Source organism: Ostrea edulis, chromosome 5 (assembly GCF_947568905.1).
Source record: "Ostrea edulis chromosome 5, xbOstEdul1.1, whole genome shotgun sequence".
Taxonomy (NCBI): domain Eukaryota; kingdom Metazoa; phylum Mollusca; class Bivalvia; order Ostreida; family Ostreidae; genus Ostrea; species Ostrea edulis.
The window spans coordinates 75,146,786-75,173,017 of record NC_079168.1 but is presented as its reverse complement, the minus strand read 5'-3'; the positions used below and the strand labels follow the sequence as shown (position 1 = coordinate 75,173,017).

General features: G+C 36.1%; 1 protein-coding gene across 1 annotated transcript; it reads left to right on the top strand.

Moving 5' to 3' along the window:
• Nucleotides 1–311: 311 nt before the first annotated feature.
• LOC125650860 (U3 small nucleolar RNA-associated protein 25 homolog) lies at nucleotides 312–25,940 on the top strand. The gene is made up of 21 exons (XM_056165516.1): nucleotides 312–491; nucleotides 3,772–3,829; nucleotides 3,963–4,062; nucleotides 4,480–4,713; nucleotides 5,846–5,937; nucleotides 6,026–6,127; nucleotides 8,246–8,321; nucleotides 8,416–8,468; nucleotides 9,075–9,160; nucleotides 9,882–9,947; nucleotides 10,161–10,275; nucleotides 10,711–10,789; nucleotides 12,076–12,232; nucleotides 12,621–12,717; nucleotides 13,789–13,874; nucleotides 14,798–14,880; nucleotides 16,273–16,349; nucleotides 17,943–18,014; nucleotides 18,095–18,219; nucleotides 21,621–21,719; nucleotides 22,902–25,940. Exons 1-21 carry the CDS (start codon nucleotides 364–366, stop codon nucleotides 23,149–23,151), a joined length of 2,235 nt encoding a protein of 744 aa, XP_056021491.1. The 5' UTR covers nucleotides 312–363; the 3' UTR covers nucleotides 23,152–25,940.
• The last annotated feature ends 292 nt before the right edge of the window (nucleotides 25,941–26,232 follow it).

The window sequence follows — 26,232 nt, the reverse complement described above, 5'->3', positions numbered from 1 at the left end:
ACGGCATATTTATGTTTGGGAACAAATTGTTTACAAAAAGCTCATCTTGGTTAGAGAAAATTGTCAGCTCTCACTTATTGAAAGTGATGACTCTGAATAAAATTCATTATCTTTATCAATTTTTGTCAGTGTGCAGAATAAAGTGCTCATTGTCATCCAAACAGTAGAGGGGACTGTGGGCAACATTAAGGAGAGGTTGGAGAAGATAAGCAACGTAATAAAATTATTTAAGAACTGCATGGTTTCTCTTTGTAAAAAAATCAGTCTAATTTTCATGATGTACGTCTTTGTTTTAAAATCGGGATCGGTGTTCTCATTGCTTGGACCAGATGGGGGAAAAATCTGATTGGCTAATCATTTACGATGGCACCGAAAAAGCATGGGAAGAGAGGGAATTTGAAGAGAAAATCAAAATTAAAACAGAACCAGTTATCTAAACGAGAAAAAAAAGATATGAGGGAGTATGGCGAACTTGACCCGCTCAACAGTGGGTAAGATATTTTCTTGCTAGTGTCATAGGCCAGTTGCGTCCAAACTAATATAACGGTATACGGTATCGTGTCTTCCCGTAATCTTAGCGATATTCGTCGAGGCTGGATATCTTCCGAATCTCAGACCAGTGTCACACAAAGTGATTCGGGAAATCTTGCCTGAATTTCTGCCGATTGTTGCGATTAAAATGGGTTAAAATGAATTTCTTGTTCGCTTCAACTTTTTGCCTTAGACATCCTATTAACCCCCCTATCACAATGAAACATGCATTTTTTACCTTTACAAGGTGTAAATCCCACAGTAAAAAAAGCTGGCTATTTTCGAAGCTGTTGCAAACGGCCACCATTTCATATTTACCTTCTCAACACTGAGGAGCAGTGCTTGAGCTGGGCTTCGCCATTTTCGCCAATGGCGAATTATTTTCAAAAATGGCGAAAAAAAATTGAAAGTGGCGAAAATCCCTTTTTGCAATAAATTGTATTTTAAATCCTTTGTCAGTGACACATTATCGCCTGTTTGTTTATGCAGTCAAAATCTGTTTATTCAGTCAACGCGTGCGACCGGAAATCTTGCGTCGCTCCAGTGCACATAATCTCAGCGAGATTCGTCGAGGCTGGATATTTGGACTGACGCCTCTTCCGAATCTCAGACCAGTGTCACATAAAGTGATTCGGGAAATCTTGCCTGAACTTCGGCCGCTTGTTGCGATTAAAATGGGTTAAATTGAATTTCTTGTCCGCTTCAACTTTTCGCCTCAGACATCCTATTAACTCCCTATCACTATGAAACATGCATTTCTTACCTTTACAAGGTGTAAATCCCACAGTAATTCAAGTTGGCTATTTTCGAAGCCATTGCAAACGGCCACCATTTCATATTTTACCTTCTCAACACTGAAGAGTTCCGATAGTTTAGGACGCCTTCAAATAGATTAAATATTACACAGTTTTCTTTTTATTGCTTTTAATTTTTATGCTTAAATGCTTTATACAAAGTAATTGTCAACCAGTAAGTTCTGTATTTTCAATCATAGTACAAATTATCATGAAGTAGTATATCGGAACTCTTCAGTGTTGAGAAGGTAAAATATGAAATGGTGGCCGTTTGCAATGGCTTCGAAAATAGCCAACTTGAATTACTGTGGGATTTACACCTTGTAAAGGTAAGAAATGCATGTTTCATTGTGATAGGGAGTTAATAGGATGTCTGAGGCGAAAAGTTGAAGCGGACAAGAAATTCAATTTAACCCATTTTAATCACAACAAGCGGCCGAAGTTCAGGCAAGATTTCCCGAATCACTTTATGTGACACTGGTCTGAGATTCGGAAGAGGCGTCAGTCCAAATATCCAGCCTCGACGAATCTCGCTGAGATTACAGTGCACACAGAGCTGGTCACAGCCTCAGGTAATTTATGTCTGCAAAAAAGTCGGTGATTATGTAATAATGTACATCGGACAGCTGTTTACCCTGCTGTGGTCAATTGTTTAACATTTAAAGTCTTATTCATTATCGTGTTATCATCTCCACATTAATGTCAATTCTTAACCAGAGAACCGACCGGTAATTAAATTGGCGGTATTATTGTGTATAATGTATATATGAATACATCAATTGTTTGTTTTTGCGGCCAAATTCATTGATTACAAGATTTTGATGTGTTTGATTTTAGTTCGAAAATTTCATAAATAATTATGCAGTCGGTCACCATTGATATGGACATAACAATTTTAATAAATAATTTTCTTTGAAGTTCGGTGCGCAACAGTATAAAAATGCTAATCTCCTAAGACTATGCACCCCATTCTATTTTGACACTAAACTTGTAGCTTCTGACCCTAGTCAGTCTAAAATTAAAAAATAACTATGTTTGGCTTTACAGTCAACCCCACCTGCTCAAACATCTGATTCTGTCCAAATTGCAAAATCTTCCATACAAAAACGGAAATTTAATAGGGAATGGTTGAGATACGACTTTAAATTGGGTTTGATGTTTTGTGACATCTGCATTTCGGGCAATGTACACAATGTTTTCACTGAGGGGTGTAGCATCATGAAGTTTATATTTTTATGATTTATTATCCGAATTTTGATTTCCATAATAGAATTTATCAAACAAATCAACTTCTTATTATTTCAGAAAGAAGTGTTTAGGTATGGTAGCTGGATATAATTAAGTAATGTAGCTGATTCAAAATGCTAAAATAAGTGTAATGAATAAAATAATATATAATATGATGGAAATAATTGTAAAGCATGTGATTATTTGTGCCGCACCGCTCCCAGAAAAAGTGGCGAAAGGGAATTCTGGTCCAGTGGGAGCACTGCTGAGGAGTTCCGATAGTTTAGGACGCCTTCAAATAATATTGATTAGATATTAGTTTTCTTATTATTGCTTTTAATTTTTATGCTTAAATGCATTAAAAAAGTAATTGTCAATCAGTAAGTTCTGAATTTCCAATTGTAGTACAAACTGTCATGAAATAGTATATTGGAACTCTTCAGTAAAACGCCAATTACAGATGTATAAAGGAATATAACATATTGCCAATTAGTGTGTCGACAGTTACCCATATAAGCATTATTTACTCGCAATATTGCCGATTCCATACTCGCTTTCCTCGCTATATTTGGGTATTTACATCACTATTTGTATGCACTGGTGACTAAAACGTATAAGACTCAAGAAATTCGTCAACATCGATTTAAATCTTGTCCATGGTGAATAACTATTAGGTTCCTAAACACTGAGTTTTTAAAAATATCTCGCACTACTTTCACAATCAGTTGATCCAAGAAGGGTGCATGTGATGTTACTATACCACGTGACTACCTAACTAATTAACGAGACTTTTTGAAATCGGGGCTTAGATTTAAATCCGTATTGTTGCTAATTATCGCAATATTTCAGTGAACTAACTATTTACTATAAGCACAAGAAAGACAAAATGCATATAATTTTGTATACTTTGAAAACATGCGATGTGTCTTTTAATGATTATTGGTTTAAACCACAGAGCCAACAAGCATCTTACTGTTTGGCGGTTTAGCCATGTTTTGCTCGTAAAATTGTGACTGAATCTTCGTAATTGAATTTTTTAAAAGTTCTTATTGATTTCTTTTGTAAACTGTATCGTATTGAAATATTGAATCGTAACATAATTATTGCAATAAGTATCGTATCGTGAAGGTGACATATTGTTTCAGCCCTATGAGTCAATGAATTTTTTTTTTTTAACACATAGAAATTTTTTTATTTTTGGTTCTTTTGTCTGTGTTAGAATTGGCCTTAAAGGACGGTTTACGAAAATGACAGATGTGGAAGACAATAACCAACATGTGAGTGTATACATATACTGATATATACAAAAAATATTGCTTCAATTTGTAAGTGTTTAAAACACATAACCTCAGACTTTTATGGAAGATGTTCAGTGAGTGACTTAATATTTTAATTATTCCTATTTATTAGCTCCAAAGATCAGAGACATCCGATTCCTCAGAAGAGGAGGTTGACGCCTACCAACAGCTTGTAGCATCTGTCCATGGGAAGTTACAGAGCAGTAGCGTAGGTCAGGCCAATGATGAAATTCATGTGGAATATATCTGCTTCATATGCTCCAGATTCCTAAATATACACAAGGAATTTATTATTGTGTAATTTAGCAAGAAACAGCACTCGCGAAATAAAATTACTCGTTTTTATTTTCATATTGCTAATATACATGAAACTCTTGATCATTAGTCCACTAGTGAATTTGCGTTCTCGCAATTTGGCGTCTGGGTTATTTCGTGATGTGAAGTACGGAGAGGACTTATATAGGCAGTGCCTGCTGTCCAATCCTATTATGAATTATCATAATAAAATACTGTTTAAATTAATATGAAGTACTCATGTAAAATAAGGAATCTACAGCAACGCAACATGCATACAAGATAGAATGGGTAAGACAGTCTGTAAATTTTATTTCATTGACTTTTATTTACAGAATCTGATAATGAAGTCTTAGAGGAGGAGGTTGAGGAAAGCAGTGGAAAGGAAGATGTGTCCAGTGAAAGTGATGGGGAGGAGAAAGATGAGATGGATGCTGAGCAAAATGGAAAAGAAGTGGAAGAAGATGGATTTGAGGTTGAAAATGAAAGTGATGAAGAAGATGAGAGTGGAGATGAAGAAGAGATATTAGAAGAAGAGGATGGAGAAAAATTTGTCATTAAGGAGTGTGGTAAATTTATTTTTGTTGTTGTCGGGGCTGGGTCTTCTACTGTGACTGCTTTAAATAAAATTCTCCCCAAATTTCAATTTTGTAAAAAGGTTGGGGTGTGGTCATTTACTATTGATGCTTATACTTCGCTAATTATTGGGGGTCGGGCATTTGTCCAATACTAGGGCTGGGACAATTCAGGGTTAGCTTGATTCGGTTCGGTTTCAATGCAGAACGGCACGGTTCGATTATTTTCAATTCGGTTCATGTTAGGTCCAATTTATCTAATAATAGCACAAAAATTAACAATTTTAATACGTAGCATCTTTGATTTTATTTTATTCAAGTTATATAACTATATGTCGTCATTTGTAAACATCATATCTATTTATAATGGCATTTTATAACTTTGATAGAAAAAAGAAAACATTGACAGTCTATTAAAATTTGTTATATTAATGTGCTGCATAAGTTTTGGATTATTAAACAAATCTATAGTGAATCTAAAATGTTGTGATGTTGTTTTCATTGATATGTAAAATTTCAACAATTCCATCAATTGAGAGTCTTTGAAAATCTCTCCTTTATTGATTTACTTCTCTCATATTAACTGTCAAATCTGTGTCATTACCTACGATGTTGATATCACTCCACCATTGACAGAAATGCTATATGTCATGTAAAGACAAACTGCAATGACCTTACGGGCCATATTCTGTTGGTATCTGAGTGGTGAAAATGCTAACTCTCAACACGGTAGTGATTTAAATCCCTGTTGCATAAAAAGCCACATGTTCTGCACATCACTCGGACGCCATATTTGTTGTTTTGGTGTATGTAAAATCTAAACCGAACCGAAATCCGGAATTTGTAATCGATGCATCGAATCGAATGGTATGAATCGCGGTGCACCGAAATTTTCGGTTCACCGCACAGCCCTATCCAATGCATATTTTACTTGCATAAATTACAAAATTTAACAAATAATGGTCATTTTCAGAAAGGGGGGAGGTAGCAGACCTCTCCCCTGTCTCTATAACATTATATGGTAGTTTTAAAACTCATTGTAGAAGGTAAAAGTACAACTAGACTTGGAATTCAATTTAATCGATTTTGGCAGGTAGTAATAAAAATTGATGTACATGTGTTTCAGATCCATTTAGTGTCCATTTTGAAATAGACTTGCCAGAGGCTTTTGTTGAAGGCTTGAGTCAAAAAGAAAAATGGAAAAGGGAGGAAATCAAGGTAGGACCAGTAACTCATTGTCCGGCAGATTTATGTTTATCTGTAGTAGATGCGAGTTTTGTATTTACATGTTTCAATGTCTTTACAGGTGAAGCATATTGGTCATGGTTTATTTGTTAGTCCAGAGGAACATTGTCATGTGAAAGATGTCACTGCTCAAGAAGATGAAAATGACCTGAAATCTCTATATGTAAGAATTATATCTTCAAAATCTTTCATCCATGATTAAGAATTATAATAACCAAGACTTGGAGAAAGGAAATCAAAGGACTGTGTATGATTTGGGTCTGATTTAGCCCCACGGAACACATGCATATCTGAAAGATACATGTATATGCATGTGTATAGTAACAAAATCAGTCTTGTTCATGAAGTGGCTCAGAAAGGAAAATGATATCAAAATGTGCCCTTTTTCATCAAAATTTTTTAAGTCTGGGAAGAGTTCAACATTTATGATGTCATATACAGTGGAACCCCGTTATTACGTTCCCCCTTTATTACGTTAGTCCGCATATTACGTTGGAATTTCAAAGCACAAAACCATTTCTTAACAAACCTATATAAAATAGACCTCGTTATTACGTTGTCCTAAAATGCCGGGACTCGGTATTACGTTGTAAATATTCCGACAAAAACGTAATAAACCCCTAATTATTCAATAGTGATTCTCAAAATAATAAGCCATTCACACCTTGACTGCCTGAGGCAGTCACCACGTAAATTTCCTGGTCTGTTTGGGGATTAGAGACGCTTGACTGATCACACTTCGATAGATCTAGTGACATCAATACAGGTGAATACCCCGTATAGAAGCCAGTGATAAACAATTAAATAATGTTTATTTACAAATTGTACTCTATGAAATTTACTTCATTTTTCATATTTTGATAATCAAAGAAATAATTTCTCAACCACCTGCGTGTTCAGCATAGTGTGATTACCTTCGCTATTAAAACTCTATTCACGGACAGCTTTGGTACCAAACAAGAAAGACAAAATTTATCGTAGCAATGTTACAACCGCTTGGGTAACTGCTTGGACATAGGTGACTAAAGGTGTTCAATTAAAAAAATTGTTCGTTGTTTGGACATGCAGATTGGGTGTTCGTAAATCTCGTCCATACATACACCAATCTATCGGCCGATTTATGCTCGGCATTTACCTCTGAATATTTTAAAATCCCTTGATGCGCACGTGATTTTAGTGCCATCATTTAGCGTTATAAATGAAATCTTCGTGCATCATTATATATTTTTTTTTTATGTGGATTGCGTTTAAATTGTTCTCCGTGCATGTTTATCGTTGGTGAGAAGTGTGCAAGTGTTGGGTATCGTGTGCGTTTTGTGTCTATAGTTTTGTTGTTTTTTGGGTGGGATTTTTTTTATTGTGTTGTGTATTGTGTAATTAGAGAACTTAATAAAAACGATGTTTTGTTATTTTTTAATACGAATGTTGAATACGAACCGGAACGAGTTATTGAGAGAAATTTACATGAACGCATTGTTTTAAAGTTGAACAAAATGGCGGTCCAAACGAATGCAGAAAAAGCAACGTTTATCAAAACATCCTTATGTATCCTACACAGAAATAAAGAAAAGGGATAAGAACATGAAGAATTACGGACATTAAAGATAAGATGTAAATAAAACAAAGTATCATAGTCTTTTAAACAAAGAAACAGTAAAGATATATTCACACACCCCTTCACGGAGTACCAACGGACGATATACAATTTCCAAACGATATTTTTAACTGGGAACGTTTATTACGTTGCCCCCGGTATTACGTTATTTTATCGTGACAAAATGGAAAACGTAATAACGGGGTTCCACTGTACTAGAATTACCAACAATTTTCTAGAATTGAAATTCGAAGGAAAGTAGTACATGTGCTTTTCATCATAATAAACTTCTACTTTAAAAAAATTAAACCTAGTCCTTTGTATACTCATATTGTCACACACCCGTCATGGTAGCCGTATTCAGTCTGTTACCTTTTGTGTGTCTGGATCATATCTTCTACACTATGACTATCAAACATTGTTGATGCAGGGGGGGGGGGGGGGGGGGCAAGATGAAGTAGGTCACTGTGGCCACATTTTTGGAATGCTACAAATTTAGATAAGTCAAGATAATATTTAAAAGTTTACAAACAGAAACATCACCTCATAAGCACTATTTTCTGGGTTTTGACTTTAAGTGTATCATGTACCCCAGTGATGTGCTTTATTTAGATAATGAAGATTTCAAATTTTTATGAATTTTATGAAAGACAAAACTTGGGTTATTTTGATAATTTTTATTTACAGGTAAAACACAAACTTGCGGAAGGTGTGGAAAGCGCCAATAGAAAATTGTGTAAAGTTGAAAATTTGAAAAATGGAGGTTAGTAGCTGCCATGTGTTAAGAAATTTCGTAGAAGCAAAAGTATGAAAAGCAAAATGTTGTTACTTTATGTTTAATGTCCGATTCTTTGTAGCACCATTGTCTGCCTTCCAGATGTCACTCTTCCAAACCCTGAATAAATACCAGGTATGCTTTAAACTACAGTTGAACTTGGGTATCTTGAACACCAATATCTCGAATACCATGGATATGTCGGAGTGATTCGGAAGTCCCAACCACTTATTCTTTAAGTATTTTACCTTCAATATCTTGAATCCTCGGATATCTCAGAAGTTTTTTCCTCAGTCCCATCATTATCAAGATAATGAGGTTTGACTGTATATAGCATCAAAAATTATATTTCAGTTTCTCTGTTTTAAAAAGATGTTTAGTCTTCCTGAATGTATAAATGTAGGTTAATTCAGGTGAGATACAATATTAAGGGTACTTGATACGAAAAGAAAATGAATGCATGGGTTAATGTATATTTTTTGGCTTAATTTGGTTCCTATTAAATAAAGGGCATGTAAATTTTCTATCATGTTCCAAAGCTGAAATTACATATTAACCCTTATACAAACTTTTCCACTGTTTTGAACCTAATTGAGAAATCATGGAAATGAATTGCATTCCGTATCGTAAATTGTATTCATATTACGCATAAAAGTATGAATTTAGTTTTTATTTTCATCATTTTTGAAAAAAAGTTTGTAACTTATGTCAATAAAGCAGATGCATTAAATATTATTTCAGGATGTTTACTATCCAGAGAGAAGCTATGTTAATGGGGAAGAAATCCGTCTTGTTTACTGCCTGCATGCTTTGAACCATGTCTTAAAGTAAGTGAAAATGATGAAGTGAATAAAAATAAATATTTAGATTCATTTTGAAAAACAAAAATAGGGTGTATACTGGTGTCATAAAGAAAGTGTATGAAAAAATGGTCATTTTCAACTCTGTGAATCAAAGTTGAAGATAACATTTTGTATAGCAAGATATCTATAACCCTGTAAACTTTAAAGATTTGGCTACACAACTAAATGTGTCTACTGTAAGTGGTAATGTGAAATCTTTGTGGATCATCCTAACGTATTTTAAGCAAAAACTGGACTTTGTATTATTTTGAAATCACAATTGTAATTTTGTGGAAAAGACAGTTGCTTGATTGTTTAATATTGAGCTCATTCATGCTGCTATTATACAACGCTATTTCGTTCTGTTTGGCCTTTAGGTATAATTTATGTACGGCCATCTGTCTGTCCTGTCTGTATAATTTATTACACTCTGTCGGGACATCATTGGAGAAAGGCATAAAACTAGCACATGATGATTTGATTGTGGAATGATATGGTGATAAGGACAGTAGTGAAATATGTTCACTAGCTATGTCATACTATGTTTTGAATTCATATCTCTGGGACATAGTGCAGGGCAATTATTTTGAGTAATTATGAATATTTTAGTCATGAATTGTTGAAATTTACCTAATTTTCTCTATTGAAAATATGTCTCTCTTAAAAGTACAAAGCGTAGTATGTGAAAAATTATGAAATATTACAGAACAAGAAGTCGAGTCATTACACACAACACCAAGATGAAGTTACGGCAACAGGGCACAGACTTTGAGTAAGTTTTCAGAGTTTTGCAATATTAAGTTCAAGATTATCACAGTATTTTATCTTAGAGAACACAGCCATAATTTACATGTATTTTTGATAAAACAGCTTTATTTTCAGCCATTCACACTAAAGAGTTTGGGATAAATGAATATTTTTTAAGGAATACAGTTTTTAGGTCTCATGCATAGACCAGCATTATTCTTGTTGTTCTATGTTACAGGGAGTATCAAGATCAGGGTTTGACACGCCCTAAGGTTCTGATTGTCCTTCCGTTCCGAGACTCCGCCCTTAAAGTTGTCAATATCATGATGCAGCTGTTGATGTCATCAGACCAGGTCTGTTGTTGAAATATATGATTTTGTGATATGTGTTACTGTATGGGCGTGTGTGTGTGCACTCAGTACCGTATAGCAGGTTTTTACTGCGGGGTGATAAATGCTTATTTTAGTGTTTAGATAGCTTTCTGCCAAAATACCACTCGCCAAATGTGCATCCAATTGCGACTTTTGTACTTGCAGGAGAGATAACTCTTCCTTCTCCGCCAAAATTCATTCCACTAAAAATATTAGCATACCTTTGAGCCAGCAAATCGCCAAATTTTAGACCCGCGGATATAACCTGCTATACAGTATATGGTTAAGATACTAAATATTTAACACTTGCTCTACAAATGCTTTTGTAAAGTGACTTGTTTTATGATAGGTGTTGCAAATATTGTTTGTGAACAGTGATCACATTTATATATATAGTGTACAAATTGACAATTTCAGAGCATGGTAAGCAATAAGAAAAGGTTTCAGACAGAATACAGTGAAGAAGATTCATCGGAGAGAAAAGTCCCAAAACCAGGTAAAGATTTACTGATTTCAAATGATGCACTTTAGATTTAGGACATTGCAGCATTTTTCCTGCCACAATTTGGATTGGTTTTGCTACTTGTGTGAAGGAGAAGAAAGTAGGACCGTCGGATATTTTTTCAGTACATGTATTGAAATAATATTGAAATTTTTTTCCTTACTGAAAAACAACTTGTAAATTATTTTTCATATATGTACTGTAATCTCTTTTTCATGTTGTGTGTGTAAAATGGTAATTCCATTTTCAATGGAAGTGAAGATTGAAACGCTTAGATAACTTGTATCAAATTTCATGGTCAAGTATGTGGCTATTTCTGTTTCTTGCTCTAATCTTGGGGAATGTTGTTACTTTCTGGCCTGGGGGATGATACCAGTCAGAGAACGTTATTGCTCTCTGGCCTGGGGGATGATACCAGTCAGAGAACGTTATTGCTCTCTGGCCTGGGGGATGATACCAGTCAGAGAACGTTATTGCTCTCTGGCCTGGGGGATGATACCAGTCAGAGAACGTTATTGCTCTCTGGCCTGGGGGATGATACCAGTCAGAGAACGTTATTGCTCTCTGGCCTGGGGGATGATACCAGTCAGAGAACGTTATTGCTCTCTGGCCTGGGGGATGATACCAGTCAGAGAACGTTATTGCTCTCTGGCCTGGGGGATGATACCAGTCAGAGAACGTTATTGCTCTCTGGCCTGGGGGATGATACCAGTCAGAGAACGTTATTGCTCTCTGGCCTGGGGGATGATACCAGTCAGAGAACGTTATTGCTCTCTGGCCTGGGGGATGATACCAGTCAGAGAACGTTATTGCTCTCTGGCCTGGGGGATGATACCAGTCAGAGAACGTTATTGCTCTCTGGCCTGGGGGATGATACCAGTCAGAGAACGTTATTGCTCTCTGGCCTGGGGGATGATACCAGTCAGAGAACGTTATTGCTCTCTGGCCTGGGGGATGATACCAGTCAGAGAACGTTATTGCTCTCTGGCCTGGGGGATGATACCAGTCAGAGAACGTTATTGCTCTCTGGCCTGGGGGATGATACCAGTCAGAGAACGTTATTGCTCTCTGGCCTGGGGGATGATACCAGTCAGAGAACGTTATTGCTCTCTGGCCTGGGGGATGATACCAGTCAGAGAACGTTATTGCTCTCTGGCCTGGGGGATGATACCAGTCAGAGAACGTTATTGCTCTCTGGCCTGGGGGATGATACCAGTTGATAAGTGCTTTTATAGAAGTGTTGGTATTCATATACTGAGTTTGCTGTATTATAATTGCAGAGGATTTTGAGGCAACATTCACAGGAAACATAGATGACCATTTCAGGATAGGACTTGGAGTAGCTAAGAAAACGTTGAAGCTCTACACCAAATTCTACGCTTCAGACATTATTTTGGCATCACCTCTGGGACTTAGAACCATTATTGGTGTTGATGGGTAAGAGGGGTGCATTTTTATCCCCTCACAATTCACTGAGGGGATTTAGTAACAGGATCATTCAGTGTGTGTGTGTAATGTTGAGCTTGTAGACACTCTACAGGCCACACTTTTTGCTCCATTGATTTCATACTTCACATGTAGCTTTGTTATCAAAAGAGAAAGAACCTAATTGATTTTGTGGTCAAAGGTCAAGGTCACTATGGGACTTCATAGCAAAAGCTTGTAGACACTCATTGTGAGGGGATATGCCATGTCATGCGGAGCTCTTGTTCAGGTTGGATTAGAATCTACTTGTCACATGATGTAACAGATCATCTGACAGGGGTAAACAGTAGTTTGTAGTGGCAAATGAAGAATTACGTTATTTTATGTTTGTGATTTACAGGGAAAAAGAAAGAGATTACGACTTCTTGAATTCCATAGAACTTCTCATTTTTGATCAAGCTGACATATTTCTGATGCAGAACTGGGAACACATTTCAGTAAGTTCTGATTAGATTTGTAGTTCAGGGTTCCACACCCATAACCTCATCCTGAAGTGATTTCTGACAACCTGTTCGTTAATCTATTTTACCCAAATGGCGACCTAGTGATGAGTTTAGATTGTCAGTAAAATTTGTATTTATTTTAAAAATAAATACAAGTGAAAATAATGTGAAAAGAAATAAAATGTAGTGGGTAAACTTAGTATTTTGGTCTGGTGCTTATAACGGAAGTCGTCTTTCAGAATTCTGGAAATGTTCGGTTTACATCTTATTACGCAAGAGCAAAACATCCAGTCAAACAATGTGGGCATTAGGCCTAGTTCAGGTAAAGGAACTGAGTTACCGACACCTAAACAGTCTAAGAAAATGTTACTCTCTAAAGGAAACCTTAAAGAGGCCCGTTTAAGACATCTTGGACCCAGGGGCATCCATGGCTCATTTATGAAGACGAGAAAATGTTTTGTTCTCGCTGCCAAAATGCCCACATTGTCTCTGACTTTAGTCGGGGCTCAACATCGTTCAGACTTGAAATTGTAAAATGAAATATATAAGGTACTGATTTCAGACCCAAGGAAAAGACAAGTGTAACAATGTTGAAATTCTTACTGATGTAAAGTAAAAGATATAAGAATGAGAATAGTGGGGTTTTTTTCTCTCTCGAATTTGGGCCCTTTAAGGGCAATAAACATACATAAAGTGAACTACAGAGGGAAGAAATCTATATGACAGACATTATTCTTAAAATGTCCTTTTGAAATATAGTGTGAATGAAGTTGAGAAAAAGATGAATGTTAGTCAGAGCGGAGTGAAGAGAATGTAGTGGTAGAGAGCTCTGTGAACTGAAATGAAGATCAGTACCTAGGTTGCCCGAATGGTGAGTCCAAATTCTGATGAGCGTCTAACTCTGGTAGTTTAGTCCACTGCTCTGTGTGTTGGCTGATTACTTCAGATGTAGTTGCTGTATGGCATTGTTGAAGCTGATAATGGCTCAGTATGATAGATGTGATGAAGAGATATTGTATCTATAGAAATGTTTTATATGTTGTCATGAAATGAATCTGATTTTAGACTTTAATGGCTCATCTCCACCTCCAGCCCAGGGAGGCACACGGTGCAGATTTCTCACGGGTCAGGATGTGGACACTGAATGGATGGTAAGTGGAATGACATGGAAGAACAATCAATAGTTAGGGCCCTGCATGAAATTATCCACTGAGGGCTCACAATTTGTTGCTAGATGGGATATGGTAGTGCAATCGTTAGTGTGTGTGTAACACTGAGCTTGTAGATGCTCTACAGCCCACATTTTTTGCTTGATTGATTTAATACTTTATATGTAGCTTGTTTATGAAGAGAGGTAGAATCTTCTTAATTATGGGGTCAAAAGGTCAAGGTCACAAGGAGACTTCATAGAAAAAGCTTGTAGACACTCTCTAGGACACATTTTTTTTGCTTGATTGATTTGATACTTCACATGTAGCTTTGTTATCAAGAGAGGAAGAACCCTTTTGATTTTAGGGTGAAAAGGTCAAGGTCACTTGTAAACTTGCATTGCAAGAGGCTATGCTCTGCCTTGCAGAGCTTTTGTTTAAACAAAAAAAAGATACCAAAATGACAACTGTTAATCTTGGAACTCTTTTGATATGTGGGCAAGTTACTTGGGTTCACTGGGAATCAAAAATCCCAAATCAATGGAAGTCTTTTTTCATGAAGACAAACAAGTGTGTAATATTCTACCTTATACATAATTTAGTGAAAAAGATAAACGATATGAATACATTAATGCACAGTATGCGATTGCCCTGAATGCCCCATGAGCCACAAAATTTCTATAATTAATGAAACAATATTTTATGTTACTTTGTTGTTGTATACAGTAAAACATGATTATAGCAAGCCTCAAGATCCAGCAAAAGAAGAAAACCCCAGAAAACAAAAAAACCCAGTTCATTATAGCCAAACTTTATTATATCCAATAGAATTTTCACCATGTTCCTATTATAGGGGAATTCGCAATAAGTGTGAATTCATTATAAGCATGTTTTACTGTAATGCATTTAGCTGATTCTCATTGTAGGTCAAAGTATTACCGACAGACTGTGATTTTCAGTTCCTTGTCCACTCCGGAGCTGAATGCTCTCCACAACAGACACTGCTGTAGTATCCTTGTATTGTTTGTACTCTGTTCTTGTATTGTTTGTACTCTGTCATTGTATTGTTTGTACTCTGTTCTTGTATTGTTTGTACTCTGTTCTTGTATTGTTTGTACTCTGTCATTGTATTGTTTGTACTCTGTCATTGTATTGTTTGTACTCTGTCATTGTATTGTTTGTACTCTGTTTTTGTATTGTTTGTACTCTGTCATTGTATTGTTTGTACTCTGTCCTTGTATTGTTTGTACTCTGTTCTTGTATTGTTTGTACTCTGTCATTGTATTGTTTGTACTCTGTCCTTGTATTACTCTGTCCTTGTATTACTTGTACTTTGTTCTTGTATTGTTTGTACTCTGTCCTTGTATTGTTTGTACTCTGTTCTTGTATTGTTTGTACTCTGTTCTTGTATTGTTTGTACTCTGTCCTTGTATTACTCTGTCATTGTATTGTTTGTACTCTGTCATTGTATTGTTTGTACTCTGTCCTTGTATTGCTTGTACTCTGTCATTGTATTGTTTGTACTCTGTCATTGTATTGTTTGTACTCTGTCATTGTATTGTTTGTACTATGTCATTGTATTGTTTGTACTCTGTCATTGTATTGTTTGTACTCTGTTTTTGTATTGTTTGTACTCTGTTCTTGTATTGTTTGTACTCTGTCCTTGTATTACTCTGTCATTGTATTGTTTGTACTCTGTCATTGTATTGTTTGTACTCTGTCATTGTATTGTTTGTACTCTGTCCTTGTATTGTTTGTACTCTGTCATTGTATTGTTTGTACTCTGTTTTTGTATTGTTTGTACTCTGTCATTGTATTGTTTGTACTCTGTCCTTGTATTGTTTGTACTCTGGGTATTGTTTGTACTTTGTCCTTGTATTGTTTGTACTCTGTTCTTGTATTCCTCTCAGTTTGATGTGTGTTGCCGTAAAGTTTGAATGTGAAAATGTAAACAAAACTTAAAACATCCTTTATGCATCTTTGGTATTATTGCTCAAAAGTTGTTTTTTTTTGCATCAATAGAATGTTTATGAATGAATCATGTTTTAGCTGTGTTGTAAGTGTAAATATTGATTTTTTCACAAAAAAATTAAAGCACAAAAAAATAAAATTCAACCTATTTTTTGTTTTAATTAAGATTGATGTACTTCGATTGCTACATCACATAGAATATTTGTAATTACTAACACATGAAATGTTCATATCATACAGTGCATCTCTCAAGCCTTATGACATTAGATTTTGTTGTACTTTATGATGTACTTGTAAGTATGTGCATGCAACAGGTGCTAGAAAACACTGTCCGTTCATGACAATAAATTTGTTTTGTGTGATTTGTCGTGTAAACTTGTCGGATGATGGGGAATTGTTGTGGACTGAACGGATTCCTTAACGTTGTTAGATTATGCAGGAAAGTTATCCATCAGCCGAAAGGAAACCAAAGGGACAATCTGTCATATAGTCAAGCAGCTACCTCAGGTTAGTCATATAGACAAGCAGTTACCTCAGGTTAGTCATATAGACAGTAAGCTACCTCAGGTTAGTCACATAGACAAACAGCTACCTCAGGTTAGTCATATAGTCAAGCAGTTACCTCAGGTTAGTCATATAGTCAAGCAGTTACCTCAGGTTAGTCATATAGTCAAATAGATACCTCAGGTTAGTCATATAGTCAAATAGGTATCTCAGGTTAGTCATATAGTCAAATAGATACCTCAGTAGGGCTGTGCGGTGCACCGAAAATTTCGGTGCACCGCGATTCATACCATTCGATTCGATGCACCGATTACAAATTCCGGATTTCGGTTCGGTTCGGTTTAGATTTTACTTGCACCAAAACAACAAATATGGCGTCCGCGTGATGTTGAAAACGTGGATTTTTATGCAACAGAGATTTAAATCACTACTGTGTTGAGAGTTAGCATTTTCACCACTCAGATACCAACAAGATATAGTCCGTAAGATCATTGCAGTTTATCTTTACATGACATATAGCATTTCTGTCAGTGGTGGAATGAAATCAACATCGTAGGTAATGACACAGATTTGACAGTTAATATGAGAGAAGTAAATCAATAAAGGAGAGATTTTCAAAGACTCTCAATTGATAGAATTATTGAATTTTTGCATATCAATGAAAACAATATCATATACATTTTAGATTCACTATAGATTTGTTTAATAATCCAAAACTTATGTAGCACATTAATATAACAAATTTTGATAGACTGTCAGTGTTTTCTTTTTTCTTTCAAAGTTATAAAATGCCATTATGAATAGATATGATGTTTACAAATGACGACATATAGTTATATAACTTGAATCAAATCAAATCAAAGATGCTACTCATTAAAATTGTTAATTTTTGTGGTGTCATTAGATAAATTGGACCTAACATGAACCGAATTGAAAATAACCGAACCGTGCTGTTCTGAATCGAAACCGAACCGAATCGAGCTAACCCTGAATCGTCCCAGCCCTATACCTCAGGTTAGTCATATAGTCAAATAGGTATCTCAGGTTAGTCATATAGTCAAATAGATACCTCAGGTTAGTCGTATAGTCAAATAGGTACCTTAGGTTAGTCAAACTGTCAAATAGGTACCTCATGTTTGTCACTGTCAAATAGGTACCTCAGGTTGGTCTCGCTATCAAATAGGCCCTTCCTGCACTTACAGTATTTTTGTGAGTTTGCAAAGGTAAGTCTAAATAAATATCTAAAACTTCCCTAATTTAGTATAAAATTTAAGAATTTTAGCCCTAATAATTTGTCAAGTGTTGGACAGCCTTGTTTATAGAAGGTCAAGGTCACAGGATATAAATTGTAGTCTGGTCCCTATAAATATATAATACACGGACTGTATAGGCACTTATGAATGCAGCATTCAAATCTGTAGTATTATAAATATGTCCTTGGTTGGATTAACTCAGTTTGTGTCGGTCTTGTTTAATCTAGTTCGAATGAAAATCATGTGTAGACTAATTTAAGTTGCAATGTATATGTACATGTAAATGCTAGCTATTAAAGTTCGTTTTAATATGTATGTAAATTAATTTTTTTTCGCTCTTCAGGTATTCCATAAACTACCTGCGTCCTCCTATGCAGAATTACCAGATGTCAGATTTGACTTCTTCCTTAAAAAAGTAAGCTCCATTTCTTTCAGAAAAAATATTATTCACCAATGAGGGCTTGTCTTTGATGATGCTGATTGCTTTCATTCCAGATTCTCCCAACACAGAAGGATCCCGTGATGTCACAGACCCTGATCTTCATCTCCTCCTACTTTGATTACGTCAGAATACGCAACTACTTTGTACGAGAGGATATAGAGTTTGCTCAAATAAACGAGTAAGATTGGGGTATATTTACATGTATTAGTACCTTAAACGAGTAAGATCGGGGTTTATATACAAGTATCAGTACCTTAAACGAGTAAGATCGGGGTGTATTTACATGTACCAGTACCTTCATGTATCTGAACCTGGTGTAGTATTCATGACTGGAAAAATAGCACCTAGCTTAACCTGATATAGTATTCATAACTGCAGAAAAGTACTTAGCTTAACCTGATGTAGTATTCATAACTGCAGAATTGTACTTAGGGCTGTTCCAGAAATGATCAAATGGGGGGGTCGGGCGGCAAACGATATTTTTTTGTGTGGGTGGTCGTATTTTTTCATATTTTAATTGGTCCGTGGTTGGACTGTTAAAAAAATATTTATTATGGGTAGTGGGTAGTTTCTATTATTTTATTTTGTGCCACGTGGGTGTTGAGTTTTCAGAATATTTTTATTGTCGCTCTTGTCGTGTTGGTTACAAAACGTCGGAGAGAAAATTGAAAACGTGCTTTCGAAATGCTGCTTTCGAAATCGGAAATCGGAAGTAACATAGAACTATTTGAGTTGTCGCTCTTTGCAGCGCATAACTTTCCATAACGGCACTCTTCAAATTAGAGGCGCGTTTAGTAGGGTCCCTTTGGACGTGATGACGGCGAACTCTGTTCTGTAGATTATTATCTAATAAAAATAGGCAAACCTTAGTTGATTTATACGAGGGTACCGATGCGTTATATTTATCATTCGGTATGATGGTGATATAGAGGCCTCCGGGCACGGGCATCATTAGAAGACGAACGATTCGTGGAAAAACATATCCATACCCATTTCATGATAATAGCATCGTTTGGACTCCCAATCTTTCCAACATTCCCGCCATAGATGCCTTTGATTGTTGATGTGACATCGTTTCTTCAGAACTACTGTGATACAATGTCGCACAGGCATTACCGCGTCATTGACTAGAATGTTTGTCCCGAAAACCTCGCAAGATTTGTACCGTTTTCATTTTTAAAAATATTTTTGTGGTGGGTCTGGTTAGTTTTTTTTATTTTTTTATTAGATGGGTCATTGTAAAATGAGTTTATTAATTTGATGGGTCATGGGGTAATTTTTTATTTTTTTTTTATGGGTGCTTGGTATGTACAAAAGGTGCCTCCCGACCCCCCCATGTATTTATTTCTGGAATAGCCCTTAGCTTAACCTGATATAGTATTCATAACTGCAAAAATTATAAGTCAACTGACATTTTCATGGCTAAAAGTTTTCTTTATATCAAATTGTACATGTGTATGGCTATGCAAAACTGATTAATCTACCTTCAATGACCTGTTCGTCAATCCTACTGTTATTCCTTAGGGCTGTTCCAGAAATGATCAAATAGGGGGATCGGGCGGCAAATGATAATTTTTTGTGTGGGTGATCGTATTTTTATGCCCCCCTTTGAAAAAGAGGGGGCATATTGTTTTGCACCTGTCGGTCGGTCTGTAGACCATGTGTTGTCCGCTCAATATCTTGATAACCATTCACTTGATGATAATGATATTTCATATGTGGGTTAGTTATGAGTAGAAGAGGATCCCTATTGTTTTTCAGGTCCAAAGGTCAAGGGTCAATCTACTCTGGACATAGGAATATAATGTCCGCTCAATATCTTGAGAACCCTTTGCTTGAAAGACATCAAACTTGGCACACTGGTACATCCTAAGGAGTAGATGACCCCTATTGATTTTGAGGTCATATGGTCAAAGGTCAAGGGTCAAACTAGGCATAGGAATATACTGACCATTCAATGTCTAGAGAACCCTTTGCTTGACAGACATCAAACTTGGTACGCCAGTACATCTTCAGAAGAAGATGACCCCCATTGATTTTGAGGTCACATGGTCAAAGGTCAAGGGTCAAACTGGACATAGGAATATACTGTCTGCTCCATATCTTGAGAACCCTTTGCTTGACAGACATTAAACTTGGTACACTGGTACATCTTCAGTAGAAGATGACACCTATTGATTTTGAGGTTGCGTGGTCAAAGGTCAAGGGTTAAACTGTACATAGGAATATACTGTCCGCTCAATATCTTGAGAACCCTTTGCTTGACAGACATCAAACTTAGTACACTGGTACATCTTCAGGAGAAGATGACTACTAATTATTTTAAGGTCACATGGTCAAAAGTCAAGGGTCAAATTGGACATAGGAATATACTGTCCGTTCAATATCTTGAGAACCCTTTGCGTGACAGACATCAAACTTGGCACACTGGTACATCTTCAGGAGTTGATGACCCCTATTGATTTTTAGGTCACATGGTCAATCCACTCTTGACATAGGAAAATATTGTCTGCTCAATATCTTGAATTGATGATACTACTTTCAATTAAATGATGTGTGTGTGTATAATCCTTTTTAATTTTGCACCATGGGGGGCATATGTGTTTTACAAACATCTCTTGTTTCATATTTTATTTGGTCCGTGGTTGGACTGTTAAAAAAATATTTATTATGGGTAGTGAGTAGTTTCTATTGTTTTATTTTGTGCCACGTGGGTGTTGAGTTTTCAGAATATTTTTATTGTCGCTCTTGTCGTGTTGGTTACAAAACGTCGGAGGGAAAATTGAAAACGTGCTTTCGAAATGCTGCTTTCGAAATCGGAAGTAACATAGAACTATTCGAGTTGTCGCTCTTTGCAGCGCATAACTTTCCATTACGGCACTCTTCAAATTAGAGGCGCGTTTAGTAGGGTCCCTTTGGACGTGATGGCGGTGAACTCTGTTCTGTAGACTATTACAGTTTACAGTGCATCGATTTTGGGAATATTTTGAAACCAATAGGTATTCCGTTTTCTAATAAAAATAGGCAAACCTTAGTTGATTTATGAGAGGGTACCGATGCATTATATTTATCAGTCAGTGTGATGGTGATATAGAGGCCTCCGGGCGCGGGCTCCATTAGAAGACGAACGATTTGTGGAAAAACATATCCATACCCATTTCATGATAATAGCATCGTTTGGATTCCCATTCTTTCCAACATTCCCGCCATAGATGCCTTTGATTGTTGATGTGACATCGTTTCTTCAGAACTACTGTGATACAATGTCACACAGGCATTTCCGCGTCATTGACTAGAATGTTTGTCCCCGAAAACCTCGCGAGATTTGTACCATTTTCATTTTTAAAAATATTTTTGTGGTGGGTCTGGTTAGTTTTTTTTTTTAATTAGATGGGTCATTGTAAAATGAGTTTATCAATTTGATGGGTCATGGGGTAATTTTTTATATTTTTTTTTATGGGTGCTTGGTATATACAAAAGGTGCCTCCCGACCCCCCCATGTATTTATTTCTGGAATAGCCCTTAGGTATTCAACCACCAAAACATTATCCAGTTGTCAATCCTTTTGTTATTCCTTAGATATTCAAGCACAAAGACAATATCCAGATCAAGAAGTGAATTTTTCCATGGGAGAGTTCACTTTTTGTTGTACACAGAAAGAATTCACTTCTATAAAAGGTAAGCTTCTTATGTTACTCAATAATTACATAATTTAAAATTTGCATTTAACTGCTCTTGTAAAAGAAAGAAAAAGTAGTAAAAATTTTTAGTTGTCTGCTTTCATATACGAAATTGAAGTGATCAAAGTTACAAGATGGCTGCCATTTCTTCTGATTGGATGAGTTATTGTCGGCTTGAAAATTGAAACATGCCTTGTCAAAATTTTGATGTATTGGATTGTTGATGTTAACTGTAAACATACTTGTATTGTTTTAATCAATATTTAGAACAATTTTTGGTCCCCATTATAAAATGGTTTGGGTATATGTAGTGATACGTTTTTCCGTCCTTCCATTATAATTCAGTTTCTGTTCATTATCTCTGCTACAGATGCACATATTCAACTGAAATTCAATAATATAAATACCTCATGAGATTATCCAGGTCAAGTTCTTCCTTGGTTCTGGTTGAATACTTTCTGACAGAATTGTGCCCTATGGAATTTCTAACAATATGTAGTTTCCTCTCCTTATCACAGTGACACAAGAACATTTTGAATTGAATTTCAGGATATAGATACAACATAAGAATGCATAGGTGGTTCTGGTCAGATTATTTTTGGCAGAGTTATGCCCCTTAGACTTTGAAATTTGTAAACAATTTACATTGTCTTCACATTATCGCAGTCATACGTAGACATTTTGACTTGAAATTCAGGATATACCGTATGTACTCACATTAAGTCGACCTGCAAATAAGTCGGGGACCTGTTTTTCAGAGAAATTTTTAGGACTTTTACATTGACCTCTTTAAGTCAGATGAAATCTTTGATCAGATTACACATCAACTCAATACCTATCTTTATGCCTCACTTCAAAGAAGAGGGGCATATTGCTCTGCACATGTTGGTTGGTAGGTCTGTATGTCGGTTGGTAGACAAAGGTCAATGCACTCTGGGTGTAGAAAGATACCGTCTGCTCAATATCCTGAGAACCCTTTTCTTGACGGATATCAAACTTGGTAGACTGTTACATCCTAAGGTGTAGATGACCCCTATTGATTTTGAGGTCACATGGTCAAAGGTCAGTCATCTCTGTACATAAGAAGATATTGTCCGTGCAATATCTTGAGAACCCTTTCCTTGACAGATATCAAACTTGGTACACTGACTGATTATTATTGTAACTATTTGAATTTCAGATTAAAGTTGAGGGGAATCCGCCACATTGTATTTTATGAACTGCCGAGGTATCCCCACTTCTACAGCGAGATGTGTAACATGCTACAGGACAGCCGCCGACAGATGGACAAGGAGAATATGACCAGCACCGTCCTGTACTCCAGCTTCGATGCTCAGAGATTGGCTGACATTGTGGGAACGGACAGGGCAGCTCGTATGATCAACTCGACCAAGAAAGCTCACATGTTTGTTACGGGGGAAAATTCCTGAAAATGAAAAAGATTCTGGAAGGATTTCAGGGTATATTAATCCTGTGATTGAATAGGACTGTCCATTCTAATGTGTAAACAAGAAAAGGTAGGAGTCCTTGTTTTTAAGGAAACTTTGCAGGATGTTAATCATACCACACTATAGTTTCTGAACATCGTAATGGTTGAACACTGTTAAGGTTGAAAACTATAATGGTTGAACACTGTTAAGGTTGAAAACTATAATGGTTGAACACTGTTAACATGGTGGAGGTTCAACATCTGGTTAAACAATTGGAGGTTGATGGTCATTACGACAATCTGTGATTATTTACTGCAGCAAATAGAAAGACTCACATATATGTAGTGTGAATACTTTACACGCATTTCCAAATTTTATAACAAAGGTCTCAGAAATACATGTTTGATATACTCCACAAAATATTTCAAAGCAAAGAAAATTGCAGATTTTATATTCATTTTTCTGAATGCCATGTTATTGTCATTGAGCCTGTTTTAAGATTTTTGAATCCCATCAGTTTACATCAGTGCATCTGAAATATGTGTATCTAAAGGGTTTTGATCCAATGTTGTAACTTTTCTACTGCGGGTGTGAGATATATTTCAGATTCCAGTCACGGTCCCTGGAAGATCGACATAACGGTACATGTAAATGGCTGTGCCCCTTCTCACGAAAAATCTTAATACTCTGAGAAACTTTTTGTCCTTGCCTTATACTCAATGAAGTGCCACTGTCGCTGAGTAAGAATAAAGTTTTATCACCAGTGTATATACATGTACTTCATTTTAATCATACAGAAATATACGAGGTAAGAATTACAAAGGAAATTAAATTCTCATCGTAACATTTTTTTGAAAAGGGGAATAGGACAGCAACAAGTATTCATTTTTGATTAACTTGGGACTTCTTACACAATTGAATGGTTGCCAAGAATTACTTTCTGTCCATGCCACACACACACACGCCTCTATTACGCGCGCACACACACACACACATACACACACACACACACACACACACATACTTACATCAGCCTGAATTAACTCCTTATCTACCACATCCGCTCTGGCTGTTCACTACTACACACAGTTCTTATCTCTCACTGCAGCAGCAGTGTGAGGGTTAATTACCAGAGATATTTTGCAGCTGAGGAGATTTGCCGCTGGAATGAATGGTACACACATAAAACTATCAATATCTCATTTATTTATTGGAATATTTTAAAAATTCAAGAAGTTTTTTATTTATTGATGTTTCAATTTTATAAACCCCAAAAAGTTAATTATTTCAAAAATGGCATTCATTTATAATATTTACATAGCATTCCTTGAAATATACACAATAAGTGTAATTAATTCATTTTAACAGTTCTTGGTGTACTTGAAAAAGCAGTCATTCTTTATGCACAGTCTAACATTACATTGTCTGCATCCAGTAGAGACTTTGTGTCTCTTGTTCTGCTTTGCACATCCCTTACATCGTCCAGCTTTTTCAAATTGAATGGGCCAATGTGCATTCCCACATTTTCCCGTCACTCCAGGTGCCCTACGCTTTCTATTTCCTCTGAATGTTCCGATCATCTGCTGTGCCAATGCCATTCTGAAGTCCAACTGCGTTCTCTTTTTTTTCCTTGTTTGTTTTGGTCAGCAATTTGTGATTTGGCAATTCTTGCATGCAAATCAAGGAATTGACAAGTGCAAGATCAAAACAAAACCAAAACAAGTACTTGTACCATTTTTTGGCTTTTCTGCAAGTGGAATACTGCATCCTCTTTTGGTCAGCCAAGTCTACACCAAACATATATTTGTTGTATAGCTCAGAGACATTTGGAGCTGACACATCCTTTAGCTGCTTCAACTTGCTCATTAAACTCGGTGATGTTTGGTCTGGAGAGCGTTTTTGTCCAAGTTTCTTCGTCTATTTCCTCTTCTGAGAAAGAAATATCACTTCCAATACTTCTTGTCTCCATTGCATCTATTTCTGAATTTGTAAATCCCTCAAATTCAAAATCTTCATCGTCTGATAGAAATATATCGAGAATGTTTTCCGCCATCTTGACTTGCTTCGAATAGTGTAAACAACGCTTTGGAAAACTCCTTTGTACTTATTAATAGATAACCTAATATGGAAAACTGACGTATTATATTACAGATATACCTTTCCTAAAACTAATTTTCATTGGTTCAGAGATGGGAAATCTCTCCAATCTAACTAATCACATTTAATGTAACACGTGTGAAAGAGCGGATATATCAGTCTGTGCGATTGCGCATGTATTTGTTTACAGCGGATATATACGACAATGTGGTTTAGCTAGTGGTAATATCAGACGGGTTTATCCGTCACTGCAAGCACAGAGAAGATAAAATAAGCGTGTATATATACGTTGGTGGTAGGGAAAGAGTTAAGAGGTCCTGACTTAATCCAGCCTTTGGAGTACCACATGATGGGAATAAAATATCAGCAATCAACTTTCATATCATGATATTCATCCTTTGATCTAATGAGAAATGACTTAAAAATCATAGAATTTCCAGTATGTTCACGTACAGAGCATATGATATTTTACAACTTTAAGAGATCATTGAATGTCACATTCTGAGTACCAGAACGGTACTCATAATGTTACACCCAGAACGGTACTCATAATGTTACACCCAGAACTGTACTCATAATGTTGCACCTAGAATGGTGCTCAATGTTACATCCAGAACGGTACTCATAATGTTACACCCAGAAAGGTACTCATAATGTTACACCCAGAACGGTACTCATAATGTTACACCCAGAACGGTACTCATAATGTTACACCCAGAACGGTACTCTTAATGTTACATTACAGTAAGAAAAGAAAAATACAGAATTAGTGTACGGAGATGAAACTGCATCATCTGTATACATAATATTATCTAGACATGAAATCATAGGTTGGTCCTCATTAATACACTTGTGTGTGTGTTTCTCAGAGGACCCTGACAAATTCAAACATTTTAGTTCACTTCCCCCTTTTTTGTTAAGAACCTGGCTTCCTCAACTTTACAAGTTTTAAGTTTGCTCTTGTTTGTACTTTTTCTGTTTTGT